This window comes from Venustampulla echinocandica, assembly GCF_003357145.1.
Source record: "Venustampulla echinocandica strain BP 5553 chromosome Unknown scaffold_9, whole genome shotgun sequence".
Lineage (NCBI taxonomy): Eukaryota > Fungi > Ascomycota > Leotiomycetes > Helotiales > Pleuroascaceae > Venustampulla > Venustampulla echinocandica.
Window position 1 is genome coordinate 943671 of NW_022474214.1, and position 25381 is coordinate 969051.

At 46.2% G+C, this 25381-nt stretch overlaps 9 protein-coding genes across 9 annotated transcripts; 4 read left to right on the forward strand and 5 right to left on the reverse strand.

Annotated features, from left to right (window-relative positions):
* Positions 1-459: 459 nt before the first annotated feature.
* On the forward strand, positions 460-1543 carry BP5553_09052 (uncharacterized protein; the record flags this gene model as incomplete). The annotated part of the gene is made up of 2 exons (XM_032017675.1): positions 460-772; positions 825-1543. 2 exons carry the CDS (start codon positions 460-462, stop codon positions 1541-1543), a joined length of 1032 nt encoding a protein of 343 aa, XP_031866318.1.
* A 1618-nt stretch (positions 1544-3161) lies between these two features.
* Positions 3162-5054, forward strand: BP5553_09053 (uncharacterized protein; the record flags this gene model as incomplete). Its single annotated transcript, XM_032017676.1, has 1 exon — positions 3162-5054. One exon carries the CDS (start codon positions 3162-3164, stop codon positions 5052-5054), a length of 1893 nt encoding a protein of 630 aa, XP_031866319.1.
* Positions 5055-7676: 2622 nt separating this feature from the next.
* BP5553_09054 (uncharacterized protein) lies at positions 7677-8798 on the reverse strand (the record flags this gene model as incomplete). The annotated part of the gene is made up of 1 exon (XM_032017677.1): positions 7677-8798. The coding sequence occupies one exon, from the start codon at positions 8796-8798 to the stop codon at positions 7677-7679; it is 1122 nt and encodes a 373-aa protein (XP_031866320.1).
* A 1515-nt stretch (positions 8799-10313) lies between these two features.
* On the forward strand, positions 10314-11442 carry BP5553_09055 (uncharacterized protein; the record flags this gene model as incomplete). Its single annotated transcript, XM_032017678.1, has 4 exons — positions 10314-10421; positions 10489-10638; positions 10709-11315; positions 11423-11442. 4 exons carry the CDS (start codon positions 10314-10316, stop codon positions 11440-11442), a joined length of 885 nt encoding a protein of 294 aa, XP_031866321.1.
* Positions 11443-12059: 617 nt separating this feature from the next.
* Positions 12060-13506, forward strand: BP5553_09056 (uncharacterized protein; the record flags this gene model as incomplete). Its single annotated transcript, XM_032017679.1, has 2 exons — positions 12060-12162; positions 12215-13506. The coding sequence occupies 2 exons, from the start codon at positions 12060-12062 to the stop codon at positions 13504-13506; spliced, it is 1395 nt and encodes a 464-aa protein (XP_031866322.1).
* Positions 13507-15146: 1640 nt separating this feature from the next.
* On the reverse strand, positions 15147-15701 carry BP5553_09057 (uncharacterized protein; the record flags this gene model as incomplete). Its single annotated transcript, XM_032017680.1, has 2 exons — positions 15147-15194; positions 15318-15701. The coding sequence occupies 2 exons, from the start codon at positions 15699-15701 to the stop codon at positions 15147-15149; spliced, it is 432 nt and encodes a 143-aa protein (XP_031866323.1).
* Positions 15702-17307: 1606 nt separating this feature from the next.
* On the reverse strand, positions 17308-19549 carry BP5553_09058 (Protein kinase-like (PK-like); the record flags this gene model as incomplete). The annotated part of the gene is made up of 6 exons (XM_032017681.1): positions 17308-17446; positions 17510-17941; positions 18222-19015; positions 19083-19277; positions 19341-19423; positions 19492-19549. 6 exons carry the CDS (start codon positions 19547-19549, stop codon positions 17308-17310), a joined length of 1701 nt encoding a protein of 566 aa, XP_031866324.1.
* An 804-nt stretch (positions 19550-20353) lies between these two features.
* Positions 20354-21994, reverse strand: BP5553_09059 (uncharacterized protein; the record flags this gene model as incomplete). Its single annotated transcript, XM_032017682.1, has 1 exon — positions 20354-21994. The coding sequence occupies one exon, from the start codon at positions 21992-21994 to the stop codon at positions 20354-20356; it is 1641 nt and encodes a 546-aa protein (XP_031866325.1).
* A 1449-nt stretch (positions 21995-23443) lies between these two features.
* On the reverse strand, positions 23444-25205 carry BP5553_09060 (RCC1 protein; the record flags this gene model as incomplete). Its single annotated transcript, XM_032017683.1, has 3 exons — positions 23444-24313; positions 24364-24944; positions 25028-25205. 3 exons carry the CDS (start codon positions 25203-25205, stop codon positions 23444-23446), a joined length of 1629 nt encoding a protein of 542 aa, XP_031866326.1.
* Between the last annotated feature and the right edge of the window lie 176 nt (positions 25206-25381).

Genomic DNA, 25381 nt, shown 5'->3' on the forward strand with positions numbered 1-25381 from the left:
GAGACTATGAGCAGACACGAATGTTTTACACCACTTTAAATATTAATTGGAGATAGCTTTGAGAATAGGCGCTGCATTACAACAACCTAAGGCATTGAGAACCAAAATGCATTGGAATGAAAAGTTGAAAACGTGTAGGAGCAGGATTTGGCCAGGCCTTTGCATCGGCGTACTAGTAGGGCTGAAATACGGCTGTCCCTGTCTATTTTTGTCGAGCCCTAGGTTGTGCTGGCCAGATCGATTTTCCAGGTTTTCAGCTTGGTCCTAGTATGCGCCACATCTCTTATCTCGCCGCCATCGGGAGTGCTACACGGGCATCTGCATTTTTTGTTATTGATATATCGGAAAGTCCTTATGAATGCAGCATACGCTGGAAGTGAATGCAAGGGCAGGGCTGCAAATTTTTAGACCATGATTTCGGAGTTTTCACTCCCTTCATGATTTCTCGTCATCCACGAAATGACACGTTTAACTCTCCTGCTATGTTGTGCGGTCTTTTATGCCGCGTCTGCCAGAGCGGATGGTTGTACAACTTTCTCGATCAACGGGTCCTACGCCAACTCTTTCCAATATTACCGCTTCTACGATTTTCGTAGCCTCCAGGAAACAATTATAGAGCAAAATAACGCATTTCGCTGGGATCCTCAAGTCCAAAGTCTTTCCGTTAATGACTCATCGTGGAGTCGCGATTGGGAAATCAGGGAGCAGGCCAAAGCAGTGACTGGGGAGGACACAATTTCATGGAACTATACGGCTTCTAATGTAAAAATTGGTAATATCTATATCCAAATTGTAGGCAGATGGAGAGACTAATAGCAACGTAGTTAGAAGCGATGATTCTTTGAAGGAGCCCACCACGTACCTCACCCTCTCAGCTACCAGACACTCTTCCCAACTGGCAGCCGAAATCGATTTCGCGCAGAAGAGCATCCTCTACGCTTCCATTCGGGCGTCAGTCCGCGTAAATGGGGCCTCAGGAGCTGTTGCGGGGATCTTCACATATCACAATGACACTTCCGAGTCTGACATTGAGATTTTGACACGGGATCCAGGAAACAACGTTCACTATTCGAATCAACCCACCACTGACTCTGCCAACAAAATCAATCCTGGTTCATCATACAACGTCTCGATGAAAGCGGGCAGGCAGTGGTCAGCCTGGACAACACATCGCCTTGATTGGGTACCTGGTCATAGCGCTTGGTATGTTGATGGTGAGATGGCGGCGAGCACGAATATCAATGTGCCAGATGCTCCGAGTGCGATCATTTTAAATATGTGGAGCAATGGGGGGCAGTGGGCTGGGAGAATGCCGAACGGAACGGAGGCAAGGCTGGATGTAATGTGGATTGAGATGGCGTTCAACACCTCAACGCAACGCGACAGCCCTTCGGGGTCTACGGAGATTAGATGCTCCGTCGATAAAGCTGTGGGAAGGCCTACTGTGTCGGCGGGCATTGCGAGTGGACGGAATGGCCTTGAATTTTGTTTACTGCTGCCTCTAATTTTGGCAACTTGGTTATTTTGTGACTTGATAAACTAAAAATTAAGAACAGCGCAGAGTTTATTGAAGACATCTCATTATTGGTTCTATATTTTGACCACGGCCCTCTTTGCCCTGCCTCCATTTTGAAGCTGGTAAGGAAGTATACTGATCTAGTTGTAGGCAACTACAGTGGGGTGTCATAAGTTTACCCACCCCCCCCTCCTGGCACGGCCCAAGCCCCAATACCTAATTAAGCTATTATTGTAATGCCGCTTTGTACAGCCCCTTTTATTCCCCTTTAATTCTTTCAACAAAAATAATAGTAATAATAGCTCGCGGGGCGGAATTAAGCCCTTAATTGCAGTCGCGGATCTATAAGCTTCGCAACCTTAGTTTTAGCTATTCTCGAATAGCTCGGATTTATCCTAAAGTCAAGCTTTTAGTAATTAGAGTAACTTAATGTCGAGAAGTTATACGAAATAATAATAATATTAACTTATACTAGTATAGCTAGTCTTAAAGTAGTAAGTACTAATATATTTAGAGTATTTAGAGAGTAAATAGGTAGATTATAATAATTTGAAAGTATTGAAAGATTAGCATATAAATTAAGGGGATTCTAAATTAGTATAAAAAAATACTCAAATATTTAGTTTACTACGAGCTAGCGATTACTACCGAGGCCTATTACTATTAAGGTTTAGACTAATTATTTAGAGTAGAGTAATAGTAATTAAATTGACTGATCCTCTAACTAATACTATAGGAGCTGTCTTATATTATAAGTAAAGTACTAGCTTGAGTAGCCTTTGCTTATATGCCAAAGTATATGAGCTTGTTGAAAACTCTGTGTAGGATCTGTACTTTGGTTGTATTTTAGACATAGCACAGCATCCTATATCCTATACTAATTACTAAGAAAACTGGATCGCCGAAGGTGTTGGAGGCTTGGGAGACAGTATGGAGTGGAATTGGTCGACTACACGAGTCGCACCGGCACTTACCACTCCAACTCCCATCACCCAACTCAACAAATGTTCAATTCATATTCGAAACTTTCAAGCAACGTAAAAGCGGTCCCGATTGCGTAGCTTGAGATACTAGCATTCTTTCCTCCGGGAAGTGAGGGAAGCCCGTGCTCAGCGTCGAGCCTGGCAAGGCTCGGAATGTTGAGGATGTCAAACGCGGCCAATATACAATGCTTCTGTGCAAATAATATAGCTATCTCCCATAGTCCTGTGAATACAGTCGGGTTGGTACAATTAAGTCCGAATAAAGTTCAAAGAATATACCGAGGGCCCGAATTCATAATTTTGAGTCGATATCGAGAACAGTAGCGGGGTTGAGGCTTTTATTGTGGCGTGGACTGCGGCCTTGCGCCGCCCAACTGGGACGTTTGCTTTCTCCATTCAGGTTGAAATGCTAGTCACTAAATGCACCAGCTAGCCAAAATAGCACAATCAAATCAGAGACTACGAGGCGTTTGAGACATTACAGAACGGAGCTCGGTGTGGCCGACATGTGAGACATACAGACTGACCCGGGGTTGCAGCGAAGCTGAAACAACCCTCGAATTTTCCCTATATTTTAAACACGACGGCGCCCCGTCAACAATCATTTATGAGCCATATCTTGTCTTCAAAGCCAATATCAAAGGCAGAAATATTCGCCCGTCATGTCCCCGTTTAGTTATGATGCCATCCCATTCAGTGCAAAAGAGCAGATTCGTATATTCACACTTTCACCCTTAGTTGAAAATTCGACGGACCCGACGGAGCATGATGCATTGATTAAGGGCAGCTTAGAGTCTGTCAACTGGACTGACAAGCCAGAGTATACGGCTCTATCGTACACCTGGGGAAATGATACCCCTCTGCGGACAATTCTTATCAGCGGCCGACAGTTCGAGATCACTGTCAACCTCCATGACGCCCTATCCGAACTCCGGCAAAAAGAAAAATCGGTTCGTCTCTGGATTGATGCAATATGCATCAATCAAAAGGACAATTCCGAAAAGAACGAGCAAGTCATGCGGATGACGGATATTTACAAGGCAGCAACCTCTGTCTTTGCATGGCTTGGATGTACCGCTGACGACAGTGACACTGGAATGCAGGCCCTTGGGAGTATTGGAGACGATGCAATTCACGCAGGCATGCTTGAACTTGGCCGAGATAGAATGCTGAAACTCTGGGACCCAGATCCCGACGGCCTTCTTGCTAGCGTCCGAGAGCCATTCGAGAACCTCTCCAAGGTCCTGGACCTGAAATTTCCGCAATTAGCCATACAGTGTATTACTGAAAGAAGCTACTGGGAACGAACTTGGATTGTGCAAGAATTCTCGGTAGCTTCTGATCTCGTCATTGCATGTGGCGAGAAGCGATTGAACTTCCCTCAGCTGTGTGCTGGGATTCTCTTCCTTGGGATGCATGTTACTTTGGTTTCAAGGAACTCATCTGCTGCCGATCAATCGGACCCTATCCGTGGACCTCTCCTCACGCAATTTTTCCAGATAGCTGGCCGCAGAGCTGCTACGAGCAGACTCATCGGATCTCGAAGGAGGTATCAAAAGCAGACTGCCACTTACCATTCGTCGTTAATGGAGCTTTTAAGTCTGTTTTCAAATTCTTTGAAGGCTACCAATCCTAGGGACAGAATATATGGCATTCTTGGTCTTGCACCAGACAAGGAAGTACTTGATATCAAGGTAGATTACAAGAAGGAAGTTCATGAGGTATACACAGAAGTCGCAAAAGCTCTGCTTACTCACAATTACACGGACATCCTATCCTGGTGCCAATTTCCAAAGGGTCAACCAGGACTCCCTTCATGGGTCCCCGACTTCAGTGTCCCTCTCCGAGAACCCTATGGCTCCTACAAAACCAGGGCGCCTCCCTGGAAGCCATTGTTCAATGCGACTTTGGACAATGAGGTCAAAATTTCAACGCAAAGCTCTCTGTGTAAGTCAAACAATATAGTCATGTCAGGATTTACAGTGGATACGATCAAGAAACTCGGAACGGAAGAATGGACCCAGCCAGCAGCGAATTGGTTTTGGCCTGGGGTACAAACCTTCCTGACTGAGATCAAGCAATTCTTGGAACAAGCCCAAATGTTACCGAAGCCACTAATACAAGATCAAAATTTCTGGGACGAAGCATTTTGGAGGATTCCTTGTGCTGACCAAGAATACCACGGATACGCCCGTCGGCGGGCAGAGGTGACGGCAGAGGATGGACTTTGCGAAGTGATAGCTAGAATGTACGGTAATAATTCCGGCTACCATGACGAGGCGAAAAAAGCTGCATTTTCCAAATATGACGGTGCAATGGGATATCTTTATGGAGTTCGGCCATTTATGTCAGAGAAAGGGTACGTTGGACTGGCTCCAAAGCACGCGTTGCCTGGTGATAAAATCTGTGTCATTCTTGGGGCAATCGTTCCGTACGTGTTACGAAGAGTTGGAGAGGAGCAATTTGAGCTCGTTGGTGAGGCTTATGTACATGGGATAATGGATGGGGAGGCGATGGATCTCGGATTGGAAGAAGTACAGTTTTGCCTTTTGTAACTCAACTTAGTAAGAGTAATAGATATATTATTAACTACCTAAGTAATGAAGTCTTTATTAATTTAGGTTTTATATTTTAAAAAAACATTTTAGGGGAATAGTCAGGAACAATATAATATAATAATACTTAGGATACAAATAGAAGGTATTATATCTACTTCTAATACTTGTATTTCTGTAATAGACCCTAGTATTGAATTGAGTTCTTGAGGGTCGACAGGGCCGTCTGCAGTTTCATCTTCACCAACTCTTTTGTTGTTAGGTTAATTATACTAGTGCGTTGCTGTATTTCACAAGTATTATTCTTATAGGTAATGGCTGGAGATTTCCTAGTTAGTAGTAAGAATTTGTGTTGTATAATTTTACTTTGTTTTTAACTTGGGTCTCAACCCTCTTTCCTTAGGATATTTCTAGTATTCAGGTCTTCAAAGCTCAACTTAGTCCATCTGTATCTCATTGCCCACATTGTTCTCACTAAGCCACACCTCGTTCCTACTTATCTTCTCATTTTCCACCCGATTAATTGCATATCTCCCCCTCCGTAATGCCCAGGCGCCAACGGCAGCAATGCAGCAGAGGATATCTGCAACGCATCCAGCTATTGCATTCCTACATGCCCCGCGCGGAAATCTATTCTTATAGCCGTTAACTTGGCACTCCCAAGATTCGAAATCAAAGATTCCTTTGTCGTAAGCTCCGTACATGCCCCGGTAATTGAGGTCAAATTTTGAGGATTGTAGCTGTGCGACTTGGAGATATATCATAGCGGCGAAGGATAGGAATACGTTGAGCAGTAGAACGTAGGTGAGACTCGTGATAGAAGATGCTAGGTATGTCTAATGGTATAATTATTTTATGGTTAGTTTTTCTCTAGCTATGATTCCGTCGCGAATCGAAAACAGTGTGTGCAGAGATGGATTCGAGTACTCGAGTAACGAGATATAGAAATTTTAATATCAAATAAATAGAAAGTAGCTCATAGGCTTTAAAACTGCTCACTCTATTGCCGTCTGGCCAAAACAAAACTGCAAACATCACACAAGCCGAAGACACCACCAGTGAAATAACGCTTGATGCGAGTGCCAATTTGGAACTTGCATTGTCGAGATTCTGCGGCGGAATCTCCAATACTGGATGAGAATGCTGGTCAAAATTGATAAGTTGAGACAACTCCACCATTGGGTTAGAAATAAAAGCTAAGATCGAGGAATACAAGGTAGCTGTATTGAGAGTAGTAAAAGAAATGTAGTTGATACGAAGCGAGTAGCGCGTGGGCGCAAGAACAGAATTGCATTTGCTAATTGAAAAGGTGAGGATCAAAGGTGAAGGTGTTGAAATAACGAGGGGGGAAATGTCAAGACACTGCCACTATAGAAGAATCGATAGGTCCTAATAATAACCAGAGGATCGATCGGGGGGGCTAAATTCACGAAGTACCTCGGTACTGGCTCGGGATGGACGGGGGACCCTGCGCCTCTCCCGCCGCAGCCAAGGTGCCAAGGAAGCTTAATGTCCGCCTATCAACTTCACTGTGCCCCTGCCAAGGGGCCAAGAAAGCTTACTCCGTATTCCCTGCCTCCTCAGGCTCCACTCGTCTGCAGATCGAAGGTTTTATACGAGCCTTGGTTTCCAAAAGGGGCCGACTGTGCCTTCTAATTGGATAGTAAATTTTCTTAACCCTCAGAAGGAATCAGAGATCAGGCGTTTTCGGGTCTCCGGAAGGCGTCAAATACGAGTAAGCCTGAACGACGTTACCTAGTTTCATATTCTAGGGCCTAAATCCTTCGCTGCCTGTTGACAGTTGTGCGATTCGAACATCCTTCGCCTGCAAGAGTTATTATTAGGCCCCCAAATCCCAATAGGTATAGCGCGCTTGTTTGACTTCCCTAGATATTTGTCGCTGCAAGGGATCACTTGCCATGACTATAATTATATCATTCTGCCTTGAACTGTATCTGTAACATTCTGACTGGAATCTCTTATCCCGCATATCTTGAATTAGAAGCACTCTCCGTCTTTAAATACAGGCGGTTGGGGTCCTTTTCGTGATTGGAGTTAATGCGCATATGTAAGCTATTTACAATTGCCAATTAGTGGCAACTGAGCTCAAGGTGTCTGCCTTCAACCAAAAATGCTCGTGATCAAGTCTTTCTAGGAAAGTGGTTGTCTTGTGAAAATCAATAAGATCACTATAGCACAAATAATTGTGGTTGCGTATATGATACCGAGATTTGATATAGTCTTTTCTCGGTGTATTTATAACGTGTACTATACGTTAATGCTTGGTAAGAGGTCTCCAGTCATTTTACTGCCAGTGGATTTCATTTTCCAGTAATGTCATCTTTATTGTTGTCATTTTCCAACTAGGTGTAAGAAACGCGTGCTGTTTACTTTTAAACTTTCAAGGCAAATCTAATCGCAAGACCAATCACTGAAGATGGAACCTGGTGGATGAATTGCAAGTAAATCAAAATTTGATAAAATAAGGCAATGCTCGAGAGATTTACATGTATGCGTACAAAGTGTTCAAAATTCTAGAAAACTGAAACTGAAAACCCGATTCCATAACTCGAAGGAAACACGTGATCACCATGTAATGAGAAACCAAAGCCTCTCGGAATTCTAGCCCCATGTAACCGATGTGTCGTAAGACTTAACGGGAATGAGTCTTCCTGATGCAGTGTCTCTGCTTTGTATGACTCTCCCGTTAATGGCTGTGGCTGTTCCATTCGCCGCAATCCCTGGCACATTTCCCACCATTGCCTTTTTGGTGAGGTCGAAGCAGCCAGTTACCATCGAAGTCGAGCACAAGTACCACCATTCTTTCACAGCCATATCGCAATATATTCCTTCAATCATAGAGACAAAATCAGCGCCAATGGATGTTGCACTCTCACAAAGGTCCTTCGCGCTGTGACTTTCGAAATGACTAACAATTAAGTGACCGGCACCAAGGTGTCGACCTGGTAGACCAGCTCGCTTGAATGGACGAGAAGACTCAATAGAACTCCTCTTGCTTTTGTTGATGACGAGACTGGGGTTGGCATCCGATCCATCAGGGTTGTATACCAAAGGCGGCCTGAAAATTGGTGTCTCATCGTCGGGAACGATGCCTGGCCAGAACTTCATTCTTGGATCACTCTTGCAAAGCGTATCCAAGTTGTTGTTGTATTCATCCTGTTGTCCTGTTTGGGAGGCTGTAAAGTCCGGAAAATGAAGGCTCAGGCCTTGGAATCGGAGACCGTTGGAATGGTCAGAATCGATCCAAACGCACTTTGGTTGGTAATGGCCGTCTCCGACGGTAAAGTTGCTGTAATGCCAATCGGCACCACAAGTCCAACCCATATCACCGTACCAGGCATACTGAGCCCCGTTTCCAGAGGCATAGATGTAGGATATGCAAACTGCATCTGACTCTTCCGCCACTACGCTGATGTACTCTGGCTGAGCGGGGGACCCTTTGGGCTCTGTCTGATCGTTGCTGATAGACTGCGACCAATCCAAGTTCTGGTTAAGGTGGCCATTTGCGTCGCCCTTGTACTGGCCAATCCTGCCACCATTGACATCCCAGAAAGCCACGTGAGGCACACTACCATCCGCGTTGAAACCTGGATAATTTCCGATTGCGCCGCCAATGCCGATTGAAAAGCTAGTAGTTGCGCCCTGTTCCTCCTTTGCCAATTGTGCTAAAGGAACGGCAATACTTGCAATTATACCAGCAGCGTTTATGAGGAAATTCGCCATGTCGTTGAGTAGTTAATCAAAAAGCGGATTGATGTAATGGGTGCTGGGAGTGCGAGTTGGAGAATGTGGTAAAACGATTGATGATGCAGGTGATGATGTAGTGTTGTGACTTTATTGTATAAGGAGTGTTGGAAGCAACAGGAGCAATTAATGAGAGAAAGACTTGTGATGAAGTGTTGTGGACTTGATGTAGGTAGAATGATTCAAGTAATAACGAGAAACACTGTTGACTTATAGAGAAGATTTAACTGAATATCAGTCCTAAAATAAATCATGAAATCCTTCGAGTGTTTGATTTGCTCTCTACGTTCTGAGATGAGCAGGATCAAAGGATCAGGTCATAGCAGTACCCACTGCGGCCCTGCTTGTTTCTGCGGCACAATTCTGACACCTTCTCTCGGTTCTCATGAGCTTCTTAGAAGTCATCTTCCGCGGCCAGCGCTTGGGCGGTAAAATCATTTAGAATTACACTCTCAACATCCTATCAGATCTATAGGATTCCAAACTTCAGAGGAAGAGGCCCAGTAAAACCAGAATTAGAAATTTTCATATAAATGTAGCAGTGGCGTTAGTACCTTAGCGTAGAAAATGGAGGATGTCGTACCTGCTTACTTGAACCTAAATCACCAATAATCAGAGGTTCAATGCAACCGCCGGCGGCTCTGATATGCAGCCATCAGGATTACGCGTGTACGACTAGCAAGGAGATGTTCCACCGCATTTGCACCGCAATGCTTCGCCCAGCAGTGGCGAGCTGAAACAAGGTAAATCAAAACTCGAACCGGCTGAGGTCATTGGGCCTTGTTACCCATGCACCACTAGCAGGCATTCAGAATTCTGGCTTTTGAAACTTAAATTTAGTTCTAGGACAAGCATGTGATATTTCCGATGAAACCATGCAGCGCCAAGGAAGAAGTTACCTAATAAGTAGCACAGGCTCACACGGATCAGGTTTATCTACACTATTTCAAGCATTTTATTAGTAGTGAGTTATGAGGCAAGGGTGATCCAATAGAACAGCTCTCGGATAAATTGGACATCCTCGGGCATTCGAGGACAGTAGGATTTTAAGGCTTCTTTTATTAGTGTTATTGCTAGTTCATGCCAGCCGTCCCTCGTTCCTTCCGCCGCCGTTGAAGTAAGGTTGACATAGAATAATCCCAGACCTGTTGTTTCACGGAGAGTAAACAACACGGCTATGCAGAAAGTCTTTACGACTATGCCTTCTTACATCTAAAAGTGGAAGATTGTTGGATTCGAAGGAATGTTAGGATCTATTTACAGTCATGAATTTGTTCCTAAGGAGTTTGAACTGCTCCCCTTGCCGGTGGAATCAATATGAAAGGTAAAGAGAAGTAATAAGTATTGGGATATAAGAATTTCCATCTCTGACGTCTAGAATTTCTATCCACAACAACGTTACATCATTCAACTTTCATAGCCAGTACTCCCTCAACACGTTCTTCATATCTTCTAATCCCTCAACATATTCTCTGGATCTTGCCGTCATCAACCATGCGTTTTTCGACATCTCTAGCAATAGTTGCTCTTCTTGGGCTTGGGAACCTACCCCCCAGTGCTAGGGGGGCACCAACTGGTCTATCTGAGCGTAGATTACCATTGGTAAGTCTTGAAAGACGTCCTTTCCAGAAGTCTTCGCTGCGACTTTAGCTGACCCAAAACGTCCCAGGATGCTCTGCATGACCTTGTTAGCAGAGTTGATATCGTAATCCCTCACGAGGACCCAGATCCAGTGATTGAGCCTGAGCCTCGTCCAGCACCACCTCCACCACCACCACCAGCGGCAAAGGGGCCTGGCGTCGTGACTGCTCCGAAAGATGTTTGTACCAAAATATCAGCCTAATCAAATCCCTCTCAGAGAAAGCAGGTACTGACATTTTGTTTCTCAGGTTCCAGCCCCTATTCTGAAGATATACCCTCCTAAGGACGTCCCGAACCCCTTTGAGGTCGGCCGGTACGACTACGCCAAATCAGTCCGATCAACCCCCGACCCAAATTGGGGAACAGTGACCGATGTATCGACTCCAAATTACGAGGGCGGTCATTTACCTGTAGACGTAATCGCCATCAACACGGACAAGAACTCGATCGGCATTATGGAGGCCTGGAACAAGGACGATGCACCTGCTGATACAACCAAGAAGCTCGCCCTCGCTGATATTGAGATGAACCTGTTCACTCAAGCCGGCAAGACCCCTCAAGATCTGTCACTTATCCACGTTGACAACGTCAAAAACACCGATACCAGGAACGCAATTACCAGCGTCTACAAGATGAATAATAAGCCGACACTTAATGCAGCTGATATCACTGTGAGGGCTTCTGCTGCAACAGGTAGTACGGAGCTAAACGGGTTTAATACCCTCCTTGGTACCCCATTTGGTATCGGAGCGGACAAAGTCAGACAGCAGTTTAGTGTTGGCAAGAGTATCACTTCGTTCAAAGTTAGTAACCACAAAGATGCTTCTGGAAACAACGTTGCCGGACAATTCGACAGTAAGCAACCCTTCCATCTATTCACTCTTTGATATTACTGTACTTCCTATATTTGTTCCTTCTTGGTTCATGCTTTTTGCGCAAAACACCATGCTAACACTTTCTAGTGGATATCACATTTGCATAGACAGGAAGGCCTGGATGACTCGATTACCGATGACTCCAGAATGGTCAAGAGCTGGAATAGTCTCTTTAGGGGTGGTGGCGGTGTTCTTATATTCATTTTGGGTGCAGTTCCTCGTAGATTGCAATTGGGGAGTTTGTTGTTGTTCTATGTACTGTACATACATGTACTGTACATGTACCCGTCTAGATGTTAGAATACACACACTCGTTTCGTACCTAACTTACCTTGTGTTCGCTATTCTTGATGTCGTCCTGATTAAATTGTCGGCGTTGCTCGGCGCTGACAATAAGCTTCCTTGGCCACTTGGCGCTCAGGGTTTAAAAGCCCCTGGAAATTGGTTCTCGTACCGCATGCGCCGCAGCCAGGCTGAGGCCGAGCACCTCAGCACTAAAAATTGCGAATCTAAATTTATACATTGCTTTGAATGATTATTTTTGTGATCTATGAAACGACCAATAACACTGCCTTCTTTGATCCTGCGGACGGTATAAGTTTACCCTGTGTCCCTTCTCCGATCTTCAACCCGACTTAGCTTACCATCTTACCATTTCATCACCTTTCTCGTCAGTAAACTTTGGGCAATCCAGGAAATAAGCTCCACCACAGCAACTGATAGGATGCTCCTCTTTGACCTCCCCACCGAGCTCATCTCTAAAATATTGGTTCACGCCGTTCTCGCCCGTGGAATTAAGAGAGCTTTTAGGCTAAGGCTTGTATGCAGTATGTCTTGCTCCTCTCAGCCCTGTCACTGCAACTAACGGATTTTGCGCAGAGCGGTTTTCCCAAGAAATCCAGCCTGCAATTTTTGAGTCGCGACTGCTCGACCCCTTGTACACAGAGAAACTCTTGTCCGATTGGTACATCGAGAACGATCATGGAGCCAGCAAATTCTGGCACTCCTATCTCGTGTACAGAGTTCAGAACGAAGTCCCCAAGCCTCCTCAGCGCCGCTATCTCGATATCCGCCTCGTTGCTGAGCGTGTCTGTAAAGAAACCGGCGCTGACGTGGGGGCTACAATCGAAACTCTCTGCTGGCCGGCATTGCAACAGGGCACGAACCCGGGCAGTAACTCCAAGCTAGAGAAAGAGCTACCGCGCCCTGACCTAGACCTCTTATGCGCCGCGGCGTATCTAAATCTCGTCCCTATAGCGAAACGGCTGCTCCAAGAAGGCCACTCTCCCCACAGCAATAGCCATCTCTTCTCTTCGCCCATGAAACTCGCTGCATGGGCAGGGAACGCCCAGATGCTTGAAATCTTCCAGGATCACGTGCCCGAGATGGAAGGTCTTGACCCTGCGCTTGGGTTCAATTACAACTGGAGAGGGAAGGTAGGACCAGATTCAATCCGCGGGGCCGCAATACGGGGAGATATAGACATGGTTCGTCTGGCCGTATACCCCCCTTCACGTGCCGTACCAGACAGCACGGATTTTGTCGGTGAAGCGTTCGGAAGCGTTGATCGCCGTAGCAGCATAGGTATTGCGCTTGGTTTAGCGCAATGGGTTACGAGGGATGTCGAGGTGTATAAGTACCTTGAGAGCTTCTTCTCTGAGCCCGACAAGCTATCTCGTGCCCTAGCAAAGCATGCCCGTTTGGGAAACCTCGAAATGGTGCGGCATCTGCTCGATGCTGGGGCCGATACCCGCGGAATCTCTGGTCGAGCTGGAAACCCGCTCGTCGAAGCTTGCCGAAGGTGCCACGAAGACGTCGTTGATCTCCTATTGGAACGAGGTGCCGACCCGAATTTTGACGGAGATGAGGAAAGAACACAAGGGAGTAATCCGATTGCTATAGCAGCCGCTTCAGGAAGTATGGCCATTGTTCGCAAGCTGCTTGGTCACGGCGCCGACTTGTGCCACGAGGATATGGGCATTGAGATGGGCTACCACGCATTATATGCGGCGGTGCACCTTGAGCATACTGATATGGTGAAGTTTCTTGTGGCAGCGGGTGTTGATTTAGGAGTCTACGGGGAGACGATACTGAAGTCGGCTTTGTCACAGGGTCTCGACTCAATGGTTGAAGTACTACGAGGGGAGGGGGTAGCTCCCAGCCTCAGCTGATAAGAGAGTGCAGTGGATGATAATTCTTTGGGATGAAGAGGGTTCATAGGAATCTGAAGAATGATTATAGACAAATATTCTAGCGTAGGTTTGACTTGTACCCTTTTTGCCTTTCTCTACGTCTTTCAATCTCGTCAGTTATTCTTTCACATTCTTTTCCCGTTTCCACTCCAGCCACTCCAACCCGCTCTTTACTTTCTTGACTTCCTCCTCACACTTATCCCTCTCCGCTATAGCATCTGCGAACCCCTTCCACGCACTCTCATACTTAGGACCTTCAAGGTGCGTTAGAAAGAAGATTTTTCAATATTTCCCAGTGCAACCTACGACTCGAACTATCAATCTCCTGTCGAAACCAGCGGAACGCATTTTCACTCCCTTCGCCATAGATGAGTGGCATATAGATGTCGAATATGCCTAACAGCGAGTACACGTACAAAGAACAACAGCCTGCTCGCTCTAGGGCAGGGGGCTTAAGAAAGGAGGCTTTGTACAGACCGTAACGCAGCCCGGCGTCCTGGGTGAATAGGTTACTAGAAGGCGAACTACAAATTTAGGGCTATCCGCACTCCTATCTGCTTCCTTTTGTCTCCCTGCTCCCCTCCCTATCCAGGCTCTTGTCTTTAAAGTTTCGTTAAGGAGGATATTATTCCCTTCTTATAGGAAGTGAATCTTTCTAGGTTATTATAAATACGTAGCTATGCTTCGACAGTAACTTCGAATTTGTCTTTTCTAGAGACTATAACTTTTGGATAATTAAAGTTAAATTAGTATATAAAAAGCAAGGTAGTTAATTAGTTATAGTAAGTTATAGAATTAAAGTAATTATATTAATTAACCTCCTAAATACTATAGGGTAAAAGCTAGCTATATATAGGCAAATAAGTATATAAGTCGGGTAACTGGAATAAAACAACGTCGGTAATTCTAGTATTTTAGATATATTAGATAAGCTATTCTATTATATCGTATTATACTAATTACTATAGAGAGTAATAATTGACTTTGAACAAGTTTATTTAAGGGGTATATATAAGAATTCCTACTGATTATCCCAATCAACAAGTCGATCTAAGCGATCTAAGCGGAGGTATATTTGGCAGTTTATTATAAGTGGTAATTGGGTGCCGCAGGCAGTCAAATTTCTACCCGTTGGCGAGCCCCTGAGTAGTCTGAGACCTCGTAGCTGACGAATGCTAATTTTAGGGTAACGAATTGTTTTTTGGTAGGAGCTGGTAGGGCTGAGTCCCGGCTGACGTCGCTCTGGTCTAGCAAGGTAAGGGAGCACGGTCGATTCCAAAAGATATCACGTTAAGAAAGAAACAATAATAGGTGGCTGGCTGAGAAGGAAGATCTGCATTCGAGCACCCTTGGCATTGGGGTGGGTGTTGAAAGAAACCAAGGGGTTAAGGGTTAAGCGATCTGGGAGAAAGCGCCAAAGCAAGGTTAAAGGGGGGGTGGGATGAAGTGGTTTGAGGGCAACAGCAGGACACGCAATTTGGAACATTTATTAAAATAGCACTCTCCGGATATAGGATCCCAGTCGATGCAAGATCCCTAAAAGAATGCGCGCGGGTCCGAAGTTGGAATGTCCATGCAACAAGAATTACCGACTACCAAACCTATAGTTAGTGGTCAATCTAAACCGCCTCAATAGCCTCCTCCTCAACCTTCTTCTCCCGTAACCCCTCTAGAAAAACTGTTAACCTTCCCCAACCCTTCGTCCTCCCATTCACCATATAATAAACCGCCACATACACTAAGAAAAGTAGTACGAAAAGCACTCCAAGAAATATCCCAGAAGTTCTTACATTGACGGCATCATCCCCTGGCCCTAGATCAAGGTTATTATTAGGAGGATGGAAAGGCGGATTCCCAATCGGCGGCAGCAAGGCCTCCACTGGCAGTGCTGAGCGCGTCTTGCGATGTTTTGGGGGGAGTAAGCCACCGAGCGTATGTGGCTCATCAGTTTGTATTTTGTTCCTATCAGCTGAAGTGGTAGGACTATATACAGGGGGGCCGAAAGGCAGAGTGCCATTAAGGAGGTCAACTTCCTTAGATGGAGGACTCACTCGCCAGAAAGGGCGGACGTCACGACGCTTAGAGGGGGCCGTTGTAGAGTCTGTAGACTCGATATTGGTTGCATGTCTTATTATCGTGGGAACAGCAATCGAGGGGGTAACTTTGGTGGCCATGTTGTTGACGGGCTTTGATTGCAACCCACTGAGTGAGGCGGTGGGCTTTGTGGTTGTGTGGTTGGTAATATTGGTGGTGGTAGGATTTATATGTATTGACGAGGGGTTCTTCGGGTTTGGATCTACCATACTGATTAATCCATTTCCATGAGCTGCAACCCTGGAGGATTATATTACCACAACGTATACTGTCCGTCAAAAGTTTAGTTTTAAAAGTGAAAATTTGGATAAGAATGGAATTGCCTTCAAAGCCTGTAGATGTAAATTTGGTTTCAGAGGGTTGTTCAAAGTATCCATTCCACGCCGTCCTGTCGTATCCTAAATGGGGGCAAAAGCGCTATTTCGACCTCAAAGTGGAGGGTTTTGAAGACAAGCTTGGGTGATTAATCATTCATAGATACGGAGGAAAACCAAATATGCATGGAGTGAGAAATGATGGAATAAGAGATGCAGGAGAAATCGGTAGGTTCTGGGGGGGGGTTTATTTAAATATCAGATCGCGACGAGGACCGGGAGGTTTCCCTTCTAGATTGTATAATATCGACTCATATTGAGACTAAGAGTCAGAGAGAATGATACGAGCTGGGAACATTAGTGTCTGGTAAACAGGCTACGGGGGCAGGCCGTTAATGCGGATTCATCCGAACTAACCCCTAGCCACCGCATAGAGTAGAATTGAAAATAGCAAAGGATGTCCCAAACTAGAAGAGTAGGTTTCAGCGGCCAGTGAGCGGTAAATGTGGAAACACAAAACGATTAAAAATGCCTGGAAAGGTTGTCCAGGTTGTACCATCCCCTTCGAAGCCAAACTCCACTATACCTGTGCAATGTCATTGCGATCGCTCAAAGAAGTCTGCTATTAAAATAAATAACACGCTCGGTATTTAGATCGGTATCACTACGTTTCACGTACTTTTGGCCGTTATTTCATGCCTATTTCTGCCTGTGCTCATTACCTTCGTCATTCTACTGAAGGCCACATCATCCTCTTAAATCGCAAGAACTCCATTAGACATAGCTCTACATAGCTCTTTGAACTCTTCAATTCGCAGTTAATCCCGTATTTAATTTGTTAGCTCTTGGGGGCCATTCATGATCTCATCAGGCGCCAGCGCAGAGGTATATGATAGAGCTGTAAGGCGGCAGCCGCGGCCACCAATGCCGCACCAGATGCTTCGTGTGTGGCCAGGTATCAGTCATGCGAGAAATATGTGAACGACCGGCGAGATGGTAAGGTGAGGCATATAAGGTCAGTCTTTTGTGCATATGCTTGCCCAGCATCTCTGAGACGACCCCCTGGATAAGCATTATATGTTATTTTGATCATTCGAAAATTAACAACCGAGGATTTTGAAGCTGGCGGCAGGCGACAGGATTTATATGTTTTGGTAATGCTGGTGCTCGAGACATAAAGGGGTTGGGGGGGAGGGTAGTAGGTGGAAATTATTTCTTCATGAGTGACAGATATCTTGATGGTTTTAGAAGTAATCTCGTTGGGCTTAATCCGCAACGGGGTAATTAGAAATAGAAAGCGGCTATGGCTAAGTTCGGGATCAGTATCGTCCCATTACGTTAATCCAATTCTCCAGTAGCCTAACTCACCTATTTAAGCATTGCATTTATCGAGAGTGGCAGCGATTTCCGCGCAAAACTTTGAGAGCTGTCTAGCTTCAGATTCAGTTCGCTCGCGAGTGCTTATTGCCAAACAACTTCGCACTATGTTGCCGTATATCGATCCTGTGAGCCTACTCATCAAGTTAGTTGTAAATCTCGAAAATTACAAGACCAAACGACAAGCTATAACCAACCCGTCTAATTCCATTGTTAATCCTTGGAACGTCTTCTTCGTCCTCTCAAAGTCCCCATCCTCAATCTCAACTATTCGATCTAATGGCTTCCAAAGTCCAATCTCCAAAAGCACACATCCCAAGCTATATATATCATGCGCTCGCGAATAACGCATGGACGGATTCCGCCGCTTTTCTGGATGTTGATAGTAGTCGAGGTTAATGTCACCAGGGCGCTTTGTTACTACCCAGTCGTGGCGTCTTGGCTCATGCAAGTCATCGTAGTAGTCGCCAGGATCATCGATAACATCATCTACCCGCGAGCTGCCTAACCCAACGAAGAGAGGCTCGTCATAGCCAATTGGCTGTGGATATCCTGATGCCGGACCCGGAGGGCCAGTTGAAGGCTTATTCTTTGCGGGGAAGAACAGAATGGAGTTTGAACGGATGTTCCTGTAACCGTGTTAGTATGTCGAACAAACAAAAGTTTCGAGGGCCAGAATACTTATGGACCCACTAAATGAGCGAAATGTCAGTATTTTCAACTATACTAATATCGAGACAGGGGTAGATAATATAGAATATAAGGCATTTAATGAATAAAGGTGTAAAGGGTAAAGTTAGATATACGAAATGGTTTATACGTACTCCAACACAATGCATCATATATACAGCACCCACTAATTTCTTTGCAAGGCGGAACCTTATGCCAAGATCTAGCATATGCACACACGAAGGGTGTACCTTGTCAAGTAGCTCTTTCAGCGATACCGGCATCCGCTTCTGAGATATAGCTCCAGCGGATAGTATTGGGGGAAGGTTAGAGCGTATATGCGTTGGGGGGGCAAGAACAAGTCCGAATCTTCCAGCAAAAGTGTCTTCCACCATCCCATAGCAAGTTGGCAGTAGCAGCTGTCCAGGTTTAGGAGTTGCTAACATGAGAGTTTTGATCCTCGTGTCCCTTTCCTGATCTCGATCAATCCCATCAATCCACTCAATCAGCACAACTCGATGTTCCTTCTTCACTGGATAATCAAAGAGTAATGCCATCGTGGATGAGCCGGAGGACGAGAGAATGTACGCTGGGTCGAGTCTGAAGTCTCGCATCGAGAATTTGAATGCTGCATGAGGCCTTTCGTACTTGACAACGGCACTGAATTGCGCTGCAAGAGAAAGGCTATGATATCTCACTGCATGGTTGTTGTTCGGTAACGAATGTTTGTGCTCGTAGGCTGATGCTTCTGCGAGGCGTCGTAGCTCGTCAAGCTGTAGTTGTCTTAACATTTCAAATTCGCTCTTGAGCATTTTTTCCAATTCAAATTTAGGCCCATACATCGTAAGATTCTCATTGTACTCTTTCAACAGATCGATGAGATTATTCCATGAAGCTTCTTTCTTCCGGAATACGAAGCGGCATCGCTTCATGAAGGACATGTTGGTTTTGCATCGTTCCAAAAACGAGCCCTGAGTTTCAATCGTGAGGTCCTGTCCGCTCTTTAAACGAAACTGAGATAGATCTTTCGCATCCTATTGTTCGTAAATATCACAATTAATGAGGAATAGAGAAGCTTGGGCCAAGAAAGTGGAGCTTTACTCGATTTGACCTCCCATCCGGCCTAATACCGTACTGCTCCTCAAGTGATCTGGCATCAAACAGTACTTGCGAAAGCAGGGCCAACTGTCGTAAGACTCTTCTCGCAGCTGCAGGGTTACTTTTGGCGTAAGCCTCAAACCTTAGATCTTTCTCGCCATCTTCATCCCTCCAGATATCGCGCCATTCATCGTACCGCTAATCGTATCCAATTATTTGAGTATCCAACTGTAATAGCCACGTAGGGCGTGATGGACTTACATCCCGCTGTAATTCAAGTCTTCCAACAGCGAGCTGGAGCGTACCTGGGGCACCAAAAACATCTTTGATCATCCCTAGCCCATCTGGGTTGTTGCCCGAATCAGTCAGGACCCCGTGGATGGGACACATGGGATGAAAATTAGCAACTCACCGCGACAGAGCGGTAGGAGGCCAAGAACACCCGTCACAATACCGAAGACCTCAGCCATGTCAGCGACGTAGAGCTATCTGATTTTGGTCCATATTGCATAATAGTGCGTTGTAAGATTCGGATATTTGATGGTGAGATGAAGGTATTTGACGATGAGGTTTCAGCTTCAGTCTACCGAAGATGCCAACCGCATCACGTGTACTGCGCATTGCACCTACGCCAATCAGGACGGAAGTCGTGGCAGAGTCGTGGCAGTCTCTGGCAGTAGAACAAATGGTTAAGCATTTTATTACTGTCTTTGATTATTGTCTTGGGTTAAGCACAGGCATCCAAAATTAGACACTCGACTAAATAGGCAGTAGCTGTACTTGCTCCTTTGTCTCCAATGTGAGTTGAATGTTAAATCCATAGGATATCGCAACCTGACTATACCTTTGCCTTCTACTTGAGCTGCCTGATGATAATCCCGGACTCGATTTTCTGACTTGTCTGCCATCTGTCATCTGGGAATAGTACCAAGCTCCAATACTCCAAAAAGATATTGTGGACACCCGTGGAGCACCACTCCTTCTCATATACGTTGATATAGCGCAGCTCTCGCGACAGCAGCAAAATTTGCGATAAATATATTTTCCAAATTGCCTCGAGAAACCCGGCTGGAATCCCCTGCCGTTTAATCGCCATCCACAAACACATACAGTGATTATAACCCAAGGTCTTTAAAGCAAAGGCACATGAACTTCCTTCGCGAAGTTCATAGAACTACTTCCCGGCGCAAAATTCAAATTCCCAGTTACCAAAAAACGCCAGCCCATATGGCCACACTCTATGATATTTATCTGATATCCCAATCTCCATCAAATTATGCAGGACAATTAACTTCTGGGTCACTTGCACCAATGATCCTCTTGTTAGATCCTACGCCCCCTATACGCCCAACCGTAGCCTTCGACCACCTCTTACATGTGTCTCCTATGCTGATGGAAAAGGCCTTGAATGGATGGCTCCTAAAGAACTCGATTTGGTCTACTAGTGTGGCAATTAACGCAAAATTTTCCGTCTCCCTCTCAGCAGCTGAGACTGCTGAGGCCTTGAGCTCCTCATTGTCTCTGCCATAATTATCGAGGCTAGCCTGGGCTTCTCCGAGAGCTAGCTTAATGATGAAGAGATCCTCCTTCGTGGTGCCCAATGCCTGATGTAGCCCCGCAGATATTTCGTGTTCTGACGCTAACTCGACTTGTAGTGCTTGGGATTTGGTAGAAAGTGTTGCCTGATCGGTCGTCAATTGGCTTACCTTGGCCGTGAGCTTTTCGTACTTTTGATATTTCCTCTGCAGCTGCGACTGAGCTACTGTTTTGTCGTTGCTGAGTATGGTACGAGTAGTCTCAGCTTGCTCTAATTCTAAGACAAGCTTAGATGACTTTTGTCGTTCAGCATCGAGTTGCAATCGAAGGTCGGCTGCCTCCTCGAGGAGTTTATTGTGGCGGGTCAGGGCTTGGAGGAAGTCTGATTGGTACTTGCTCGCGGCCTTCGACTCTGAATCCAACTCCTTTGTAAGATCTCCAACTTTCCTAGCGAGATTCATTTGCTCAGTTGTACTTCTGTCGCTTTCTTGGCCCTTTTCAATTAACAGCTTATTCAACTGTGCAAGCTTAAGCTCCAAGGACTCAACCTCAGTACGCAGGTCATCTCTCTCTGCTACGGTCCTTTGAATCATCTCAATTTTTTGCGATAATTTTTGTTGGTATTCGATAGTCCGGGTAGATGATTCCTCCACGAGCCGATTTATGACCCCAATGGATGTGGCTGAGTCCTTCTTGTATTGGATCGTGGCCAGATTTAGTACTTCCTTTTCACCAGCAAGCTGACGTGATGTTTCGGCATTTTTTTCTTCCAGGTTTCCTACCTTTCGGTCTGATTCAAGAAAGGCCCGGCGATACTCTTCCGTCCGTATCTCTTGATCTTCATATTTCTGACACATTGTCCTCCATTGATTTGTCACCGAGGTCAAATTCGCCTGTTCATTTGCAAGCTGAACTCCCAATCTTTCAATCTCGGCTTGTCGATCTCGAAGCCCTGCTTGATTTCTAACTCGGGCTTGCAACTCTTGGACTATTTTCTGTAGCTCTTCTGAATTTGCTTCCTTCTTGCCTAAATTTTCTTCCAGTACCTGGATTTTTGTTTTCAGCCCCATCCTGTTCTCGTACCCTGCCGCAGCCTCCTTGACCGCACTCTGCCATTGATCAACCACCTTGTTGGCCTGGTTTTGATGGAAGTCTAGGCAGAGACTTAGCACTGCAAGTTCCTTCAGTGATTTGGTAGCTTCTTTCGGGGGCCGTCCTTCCATCGCATCAAACATGACTCGAATCTTATCATAGGATGCCGCGCTAATATCCCATCGACATCGTTTCCCGAATCTATTCATTCCGACACAAGTCATACCACAGCTATCACGACCCGTAATATTCAGGCTCTTATAGGCATCCCATTTTCGAGCGGCCATTGTGCGTTTGACAGGCGTCAAAGTCTGTCGTGTTAGTGAATTGTGGTGCAAACTCTCCAGCAGTTGCGCCTCGAGGATACGAATATAGAACGGGGAGTTGTGAGGGGAATCTGTGTGGTTTCACTTTCCGATGTGAGCGGAATGTACCAGGTCGGCTCAGCCACCACCAACGGTTGGTGTTTTCGCGGTATTTAACCATCAACCACTCAACGCCAGGTGTAACCCACCACGCCGACCGCGATCATGATAATAGCCACTCGGAACAGAACCTCTCCGTATGGGCCAAACAGAATAGTCCATACGGTTGAGGCTTGAGGCCCTGGACAGAAAGTAAATATCTTCATTCATTTGTAGATCCCTAGGCCGAAACAATCGGTCGCATTAGACAGCGACCGGAACAAGAGAATCCCGGCGGCTATCGCAATTGAGCATTGCGATTAACTATCAAACATAAACTTTTGCTGTTTCCAATAGCCATACTCAAATGGCCTTGGGTGAGTGAGGTGATAAAGGGCATGTGTCGTCATTATGCACACCCAATTGGCCGGGATTTTGCAAATGCCGGATGCTGTGAGTATCGTAACGATCAACAGCATTTAAGGTTGGATGTTGGAGATTAGTGATGCAGACCACCCACACTGGCAATTCCGTCTTTTTGAATATGCCTACTTCGTATTAATTTGAAATTCAACTTTACGATTGGGTTTTTAAAGCAAGGCGATGTAGACACTTGCCAACGAAGCCAAGGTTTGACAAGGGCAGGCTCAAGACATGATAGGATCACAAAAACGCGGTACATTGGAAGTCTATTCTTGTAGGAAAAGGGATCGAAGGACAGCGCAAGCATCCCTATTTATCGGAGTAGAATAGAGTTCGTGACCATACGGATGGGGGGGAACTTCACGGAAACAAAAGAAAGGGCACTTTTTGATAAGTCATGGAGCACACTATAACCCCAAGCACCCAAGGAAAAGAATTGTCCATCTCCTGAGCCAATGACAAACGGCTATGCAGTGCTGACTGACGACAAGTTCCATAGGCAGCAGGAGGCACTACCATTCCATGGCTCTATCTGGACATATGTTATGCGTTCCATTATGCTCGCTAGAACAAACTGAAGGTAATCTGTTGGTGCCACTTGGTCAGGACCGAGGGTTCAATGGAGACAGTATGCAGGTAAGCAGCTTGCAGACTTATTGCAACTTGGTTGTTCTATAAAACAGGAGGCTTATCTGCCGTCTGCTAAAGACACGCTTCATAATATAGTTAAGCCCCCCATTGTTGTAATCATCGCCCCTTGGCGGCGGTCAATGCCTGCTTGCGAAAATCGCCCCAGATACCTTGCGCCACTACAAAAGGCCCTCTAAGTCGATGCCCTCCGCGTAAAATGATTCCCCAGCCCAATGACACTCTCCTCAACACAACATGTTTAACGCCACTCGCGAGCAATCAGTAATCGCCCTCCAGTAAAGCCGGGCCAGCAAGCACTGAGAACTGTCCACCACATCCCGCAAAGGTCAATCGCTTCCCCTTCACATCAGCGTTGTCTAGAAACGTAGGGGCTTCCACAGCCTCCTGTGTCCCAAGACCAGTGCGGAAATTGTCCGAGAACCCCCAGGAATATGCTTTGCCCTCTTGGGTAATAGCGATCGAATTATCGATCCCAGCGGTAACAGACACCGCCCGAAGACCTGGTATAATAGTAGGTTTCATCAGAATCTGCGGCCTACCGCGACTATCAAGCATAACGTCATCTTTAGGCAAGGTGTCCAACTTAATACCAGCTTGAGAGTCATCGCAGCGTCCCCAAATTAGGACCTCGTTGTCCTCGGTACAAGCAATCGAATGATGATTTTCACCGCTAATCGCCTTGATCCTGTAAGGTTTAAGGGCTTCGACGAGCGTCGGCTTCATAACGCAAGCATCGCCTTCCCCAGCTCCGTCCGCAATTCCTGTTTGGCCATAATTGTTCAATCCCCAAGCAAACACCTGGCCCTTTGCATTGATAGCAAAGTTATGATACGCGCCACAAGAAACGGAGCTTATTTTTGATAGGCCAAATCGGCAAGGCGTAAGGGCCTGGAATCGAGTTCGCTGGACAATACGGCGTCCGAGTTGGTTTTGTTCCCCTGAACCCCAAGCATAGACGTCGCCTTTATGGTCAAGGGCGAGGACGTGGTCGCTTCCGGTAGCAAGAAACTTGATCTTCTTCAAGTGGGGGATGAGAATGGGCCTTGGCTGCAACTTCTTTTTGTCCATTTTGGTCTTTGCGGCGTCGATAGCATCCGCGGTAGTAAATCCCATGACGCCATCATTTCCCTACACTCATTAGCTAGGTAGGGATTTGAATAGAAAATCGAGAAATTTACACGAAATGATCCCCAGCCATAGACAGAGCCATCATTTGCAAGGGCGAAACTGGCGCTATCAGTTGCGGCAACCTGGACGTAGGTTTTCGCATGCTTGCCGAAGCACTCATCTGTTGGCACGGCAATAGGTGTGCTTTCCTTCGGGCTCAAATCACTATCCTCCTCTTCGGTATCGGAATTGCCATCGATGTCCCGCGTAGGAGCCTCCCACGTCGTGTCGCGGCCAAGCGCACCATTATCGTTGACGCCCCACGTATATATATTTTGATCGTGGGTTAATGATATGCAGTGCATCCCTCCCACTGCAACCTGGACGACCCCGACGGCGCCGGCATCAAGGAGCCGATTGAGACGCGGACGCTCCACATTGACAGGAGGGTTTCCATCAATCGCCTTTGGGCCCAGACCGAGTTCACCAGACTCGCCGTCGCCAAAGACGAAGACGTCTAGTTTCTGTGATGGGGGCGAGCTAATTGATTGATCGGGTTTCAGCCTTTTGGACGGTTGTGGGGCAGGCTCCTCCGGCCGGGGGCGCTTCATGCTTGGCTTGGGAGCTGCGAGAACTACCGGCGGCACGAGTACTGTGTATCAGACGTTACATTGTTAGTACGAGACGAGTATGCCCTGGTGGCCGTCAGGTGCAGAGCAAGGCGGGACTACTAACGTGGGACCGAGGTAGGGTTCTTTGCTGCGGGAGTCCCTGCTGGTGCCTTCGCCTTCACCTTCGCCACAATCGATGTGGGCTTTGCTGGCTTTGCTGGCTTTGCAGCCCTTGGAGGAGCATCTCTGCGCGTCGATTTCCTGGCCATCACCTTGGCTGTTGCTTGGGCGGATAGTGGCATGCTGTGCGGTGTTATGGGGCTGTATGGCTTCGCTGGAGTTTATTAATTCTCTGTACGTAGAACGCAGAACGCAGAACAAAGAACGTAGGACTTGAAGGCAAAGGCAAAGGCAAAGGCAAAGGCAAACGGGAACGGGAACGGGAACGGAGTAGTACAATACGTGGAGAACAATAGAT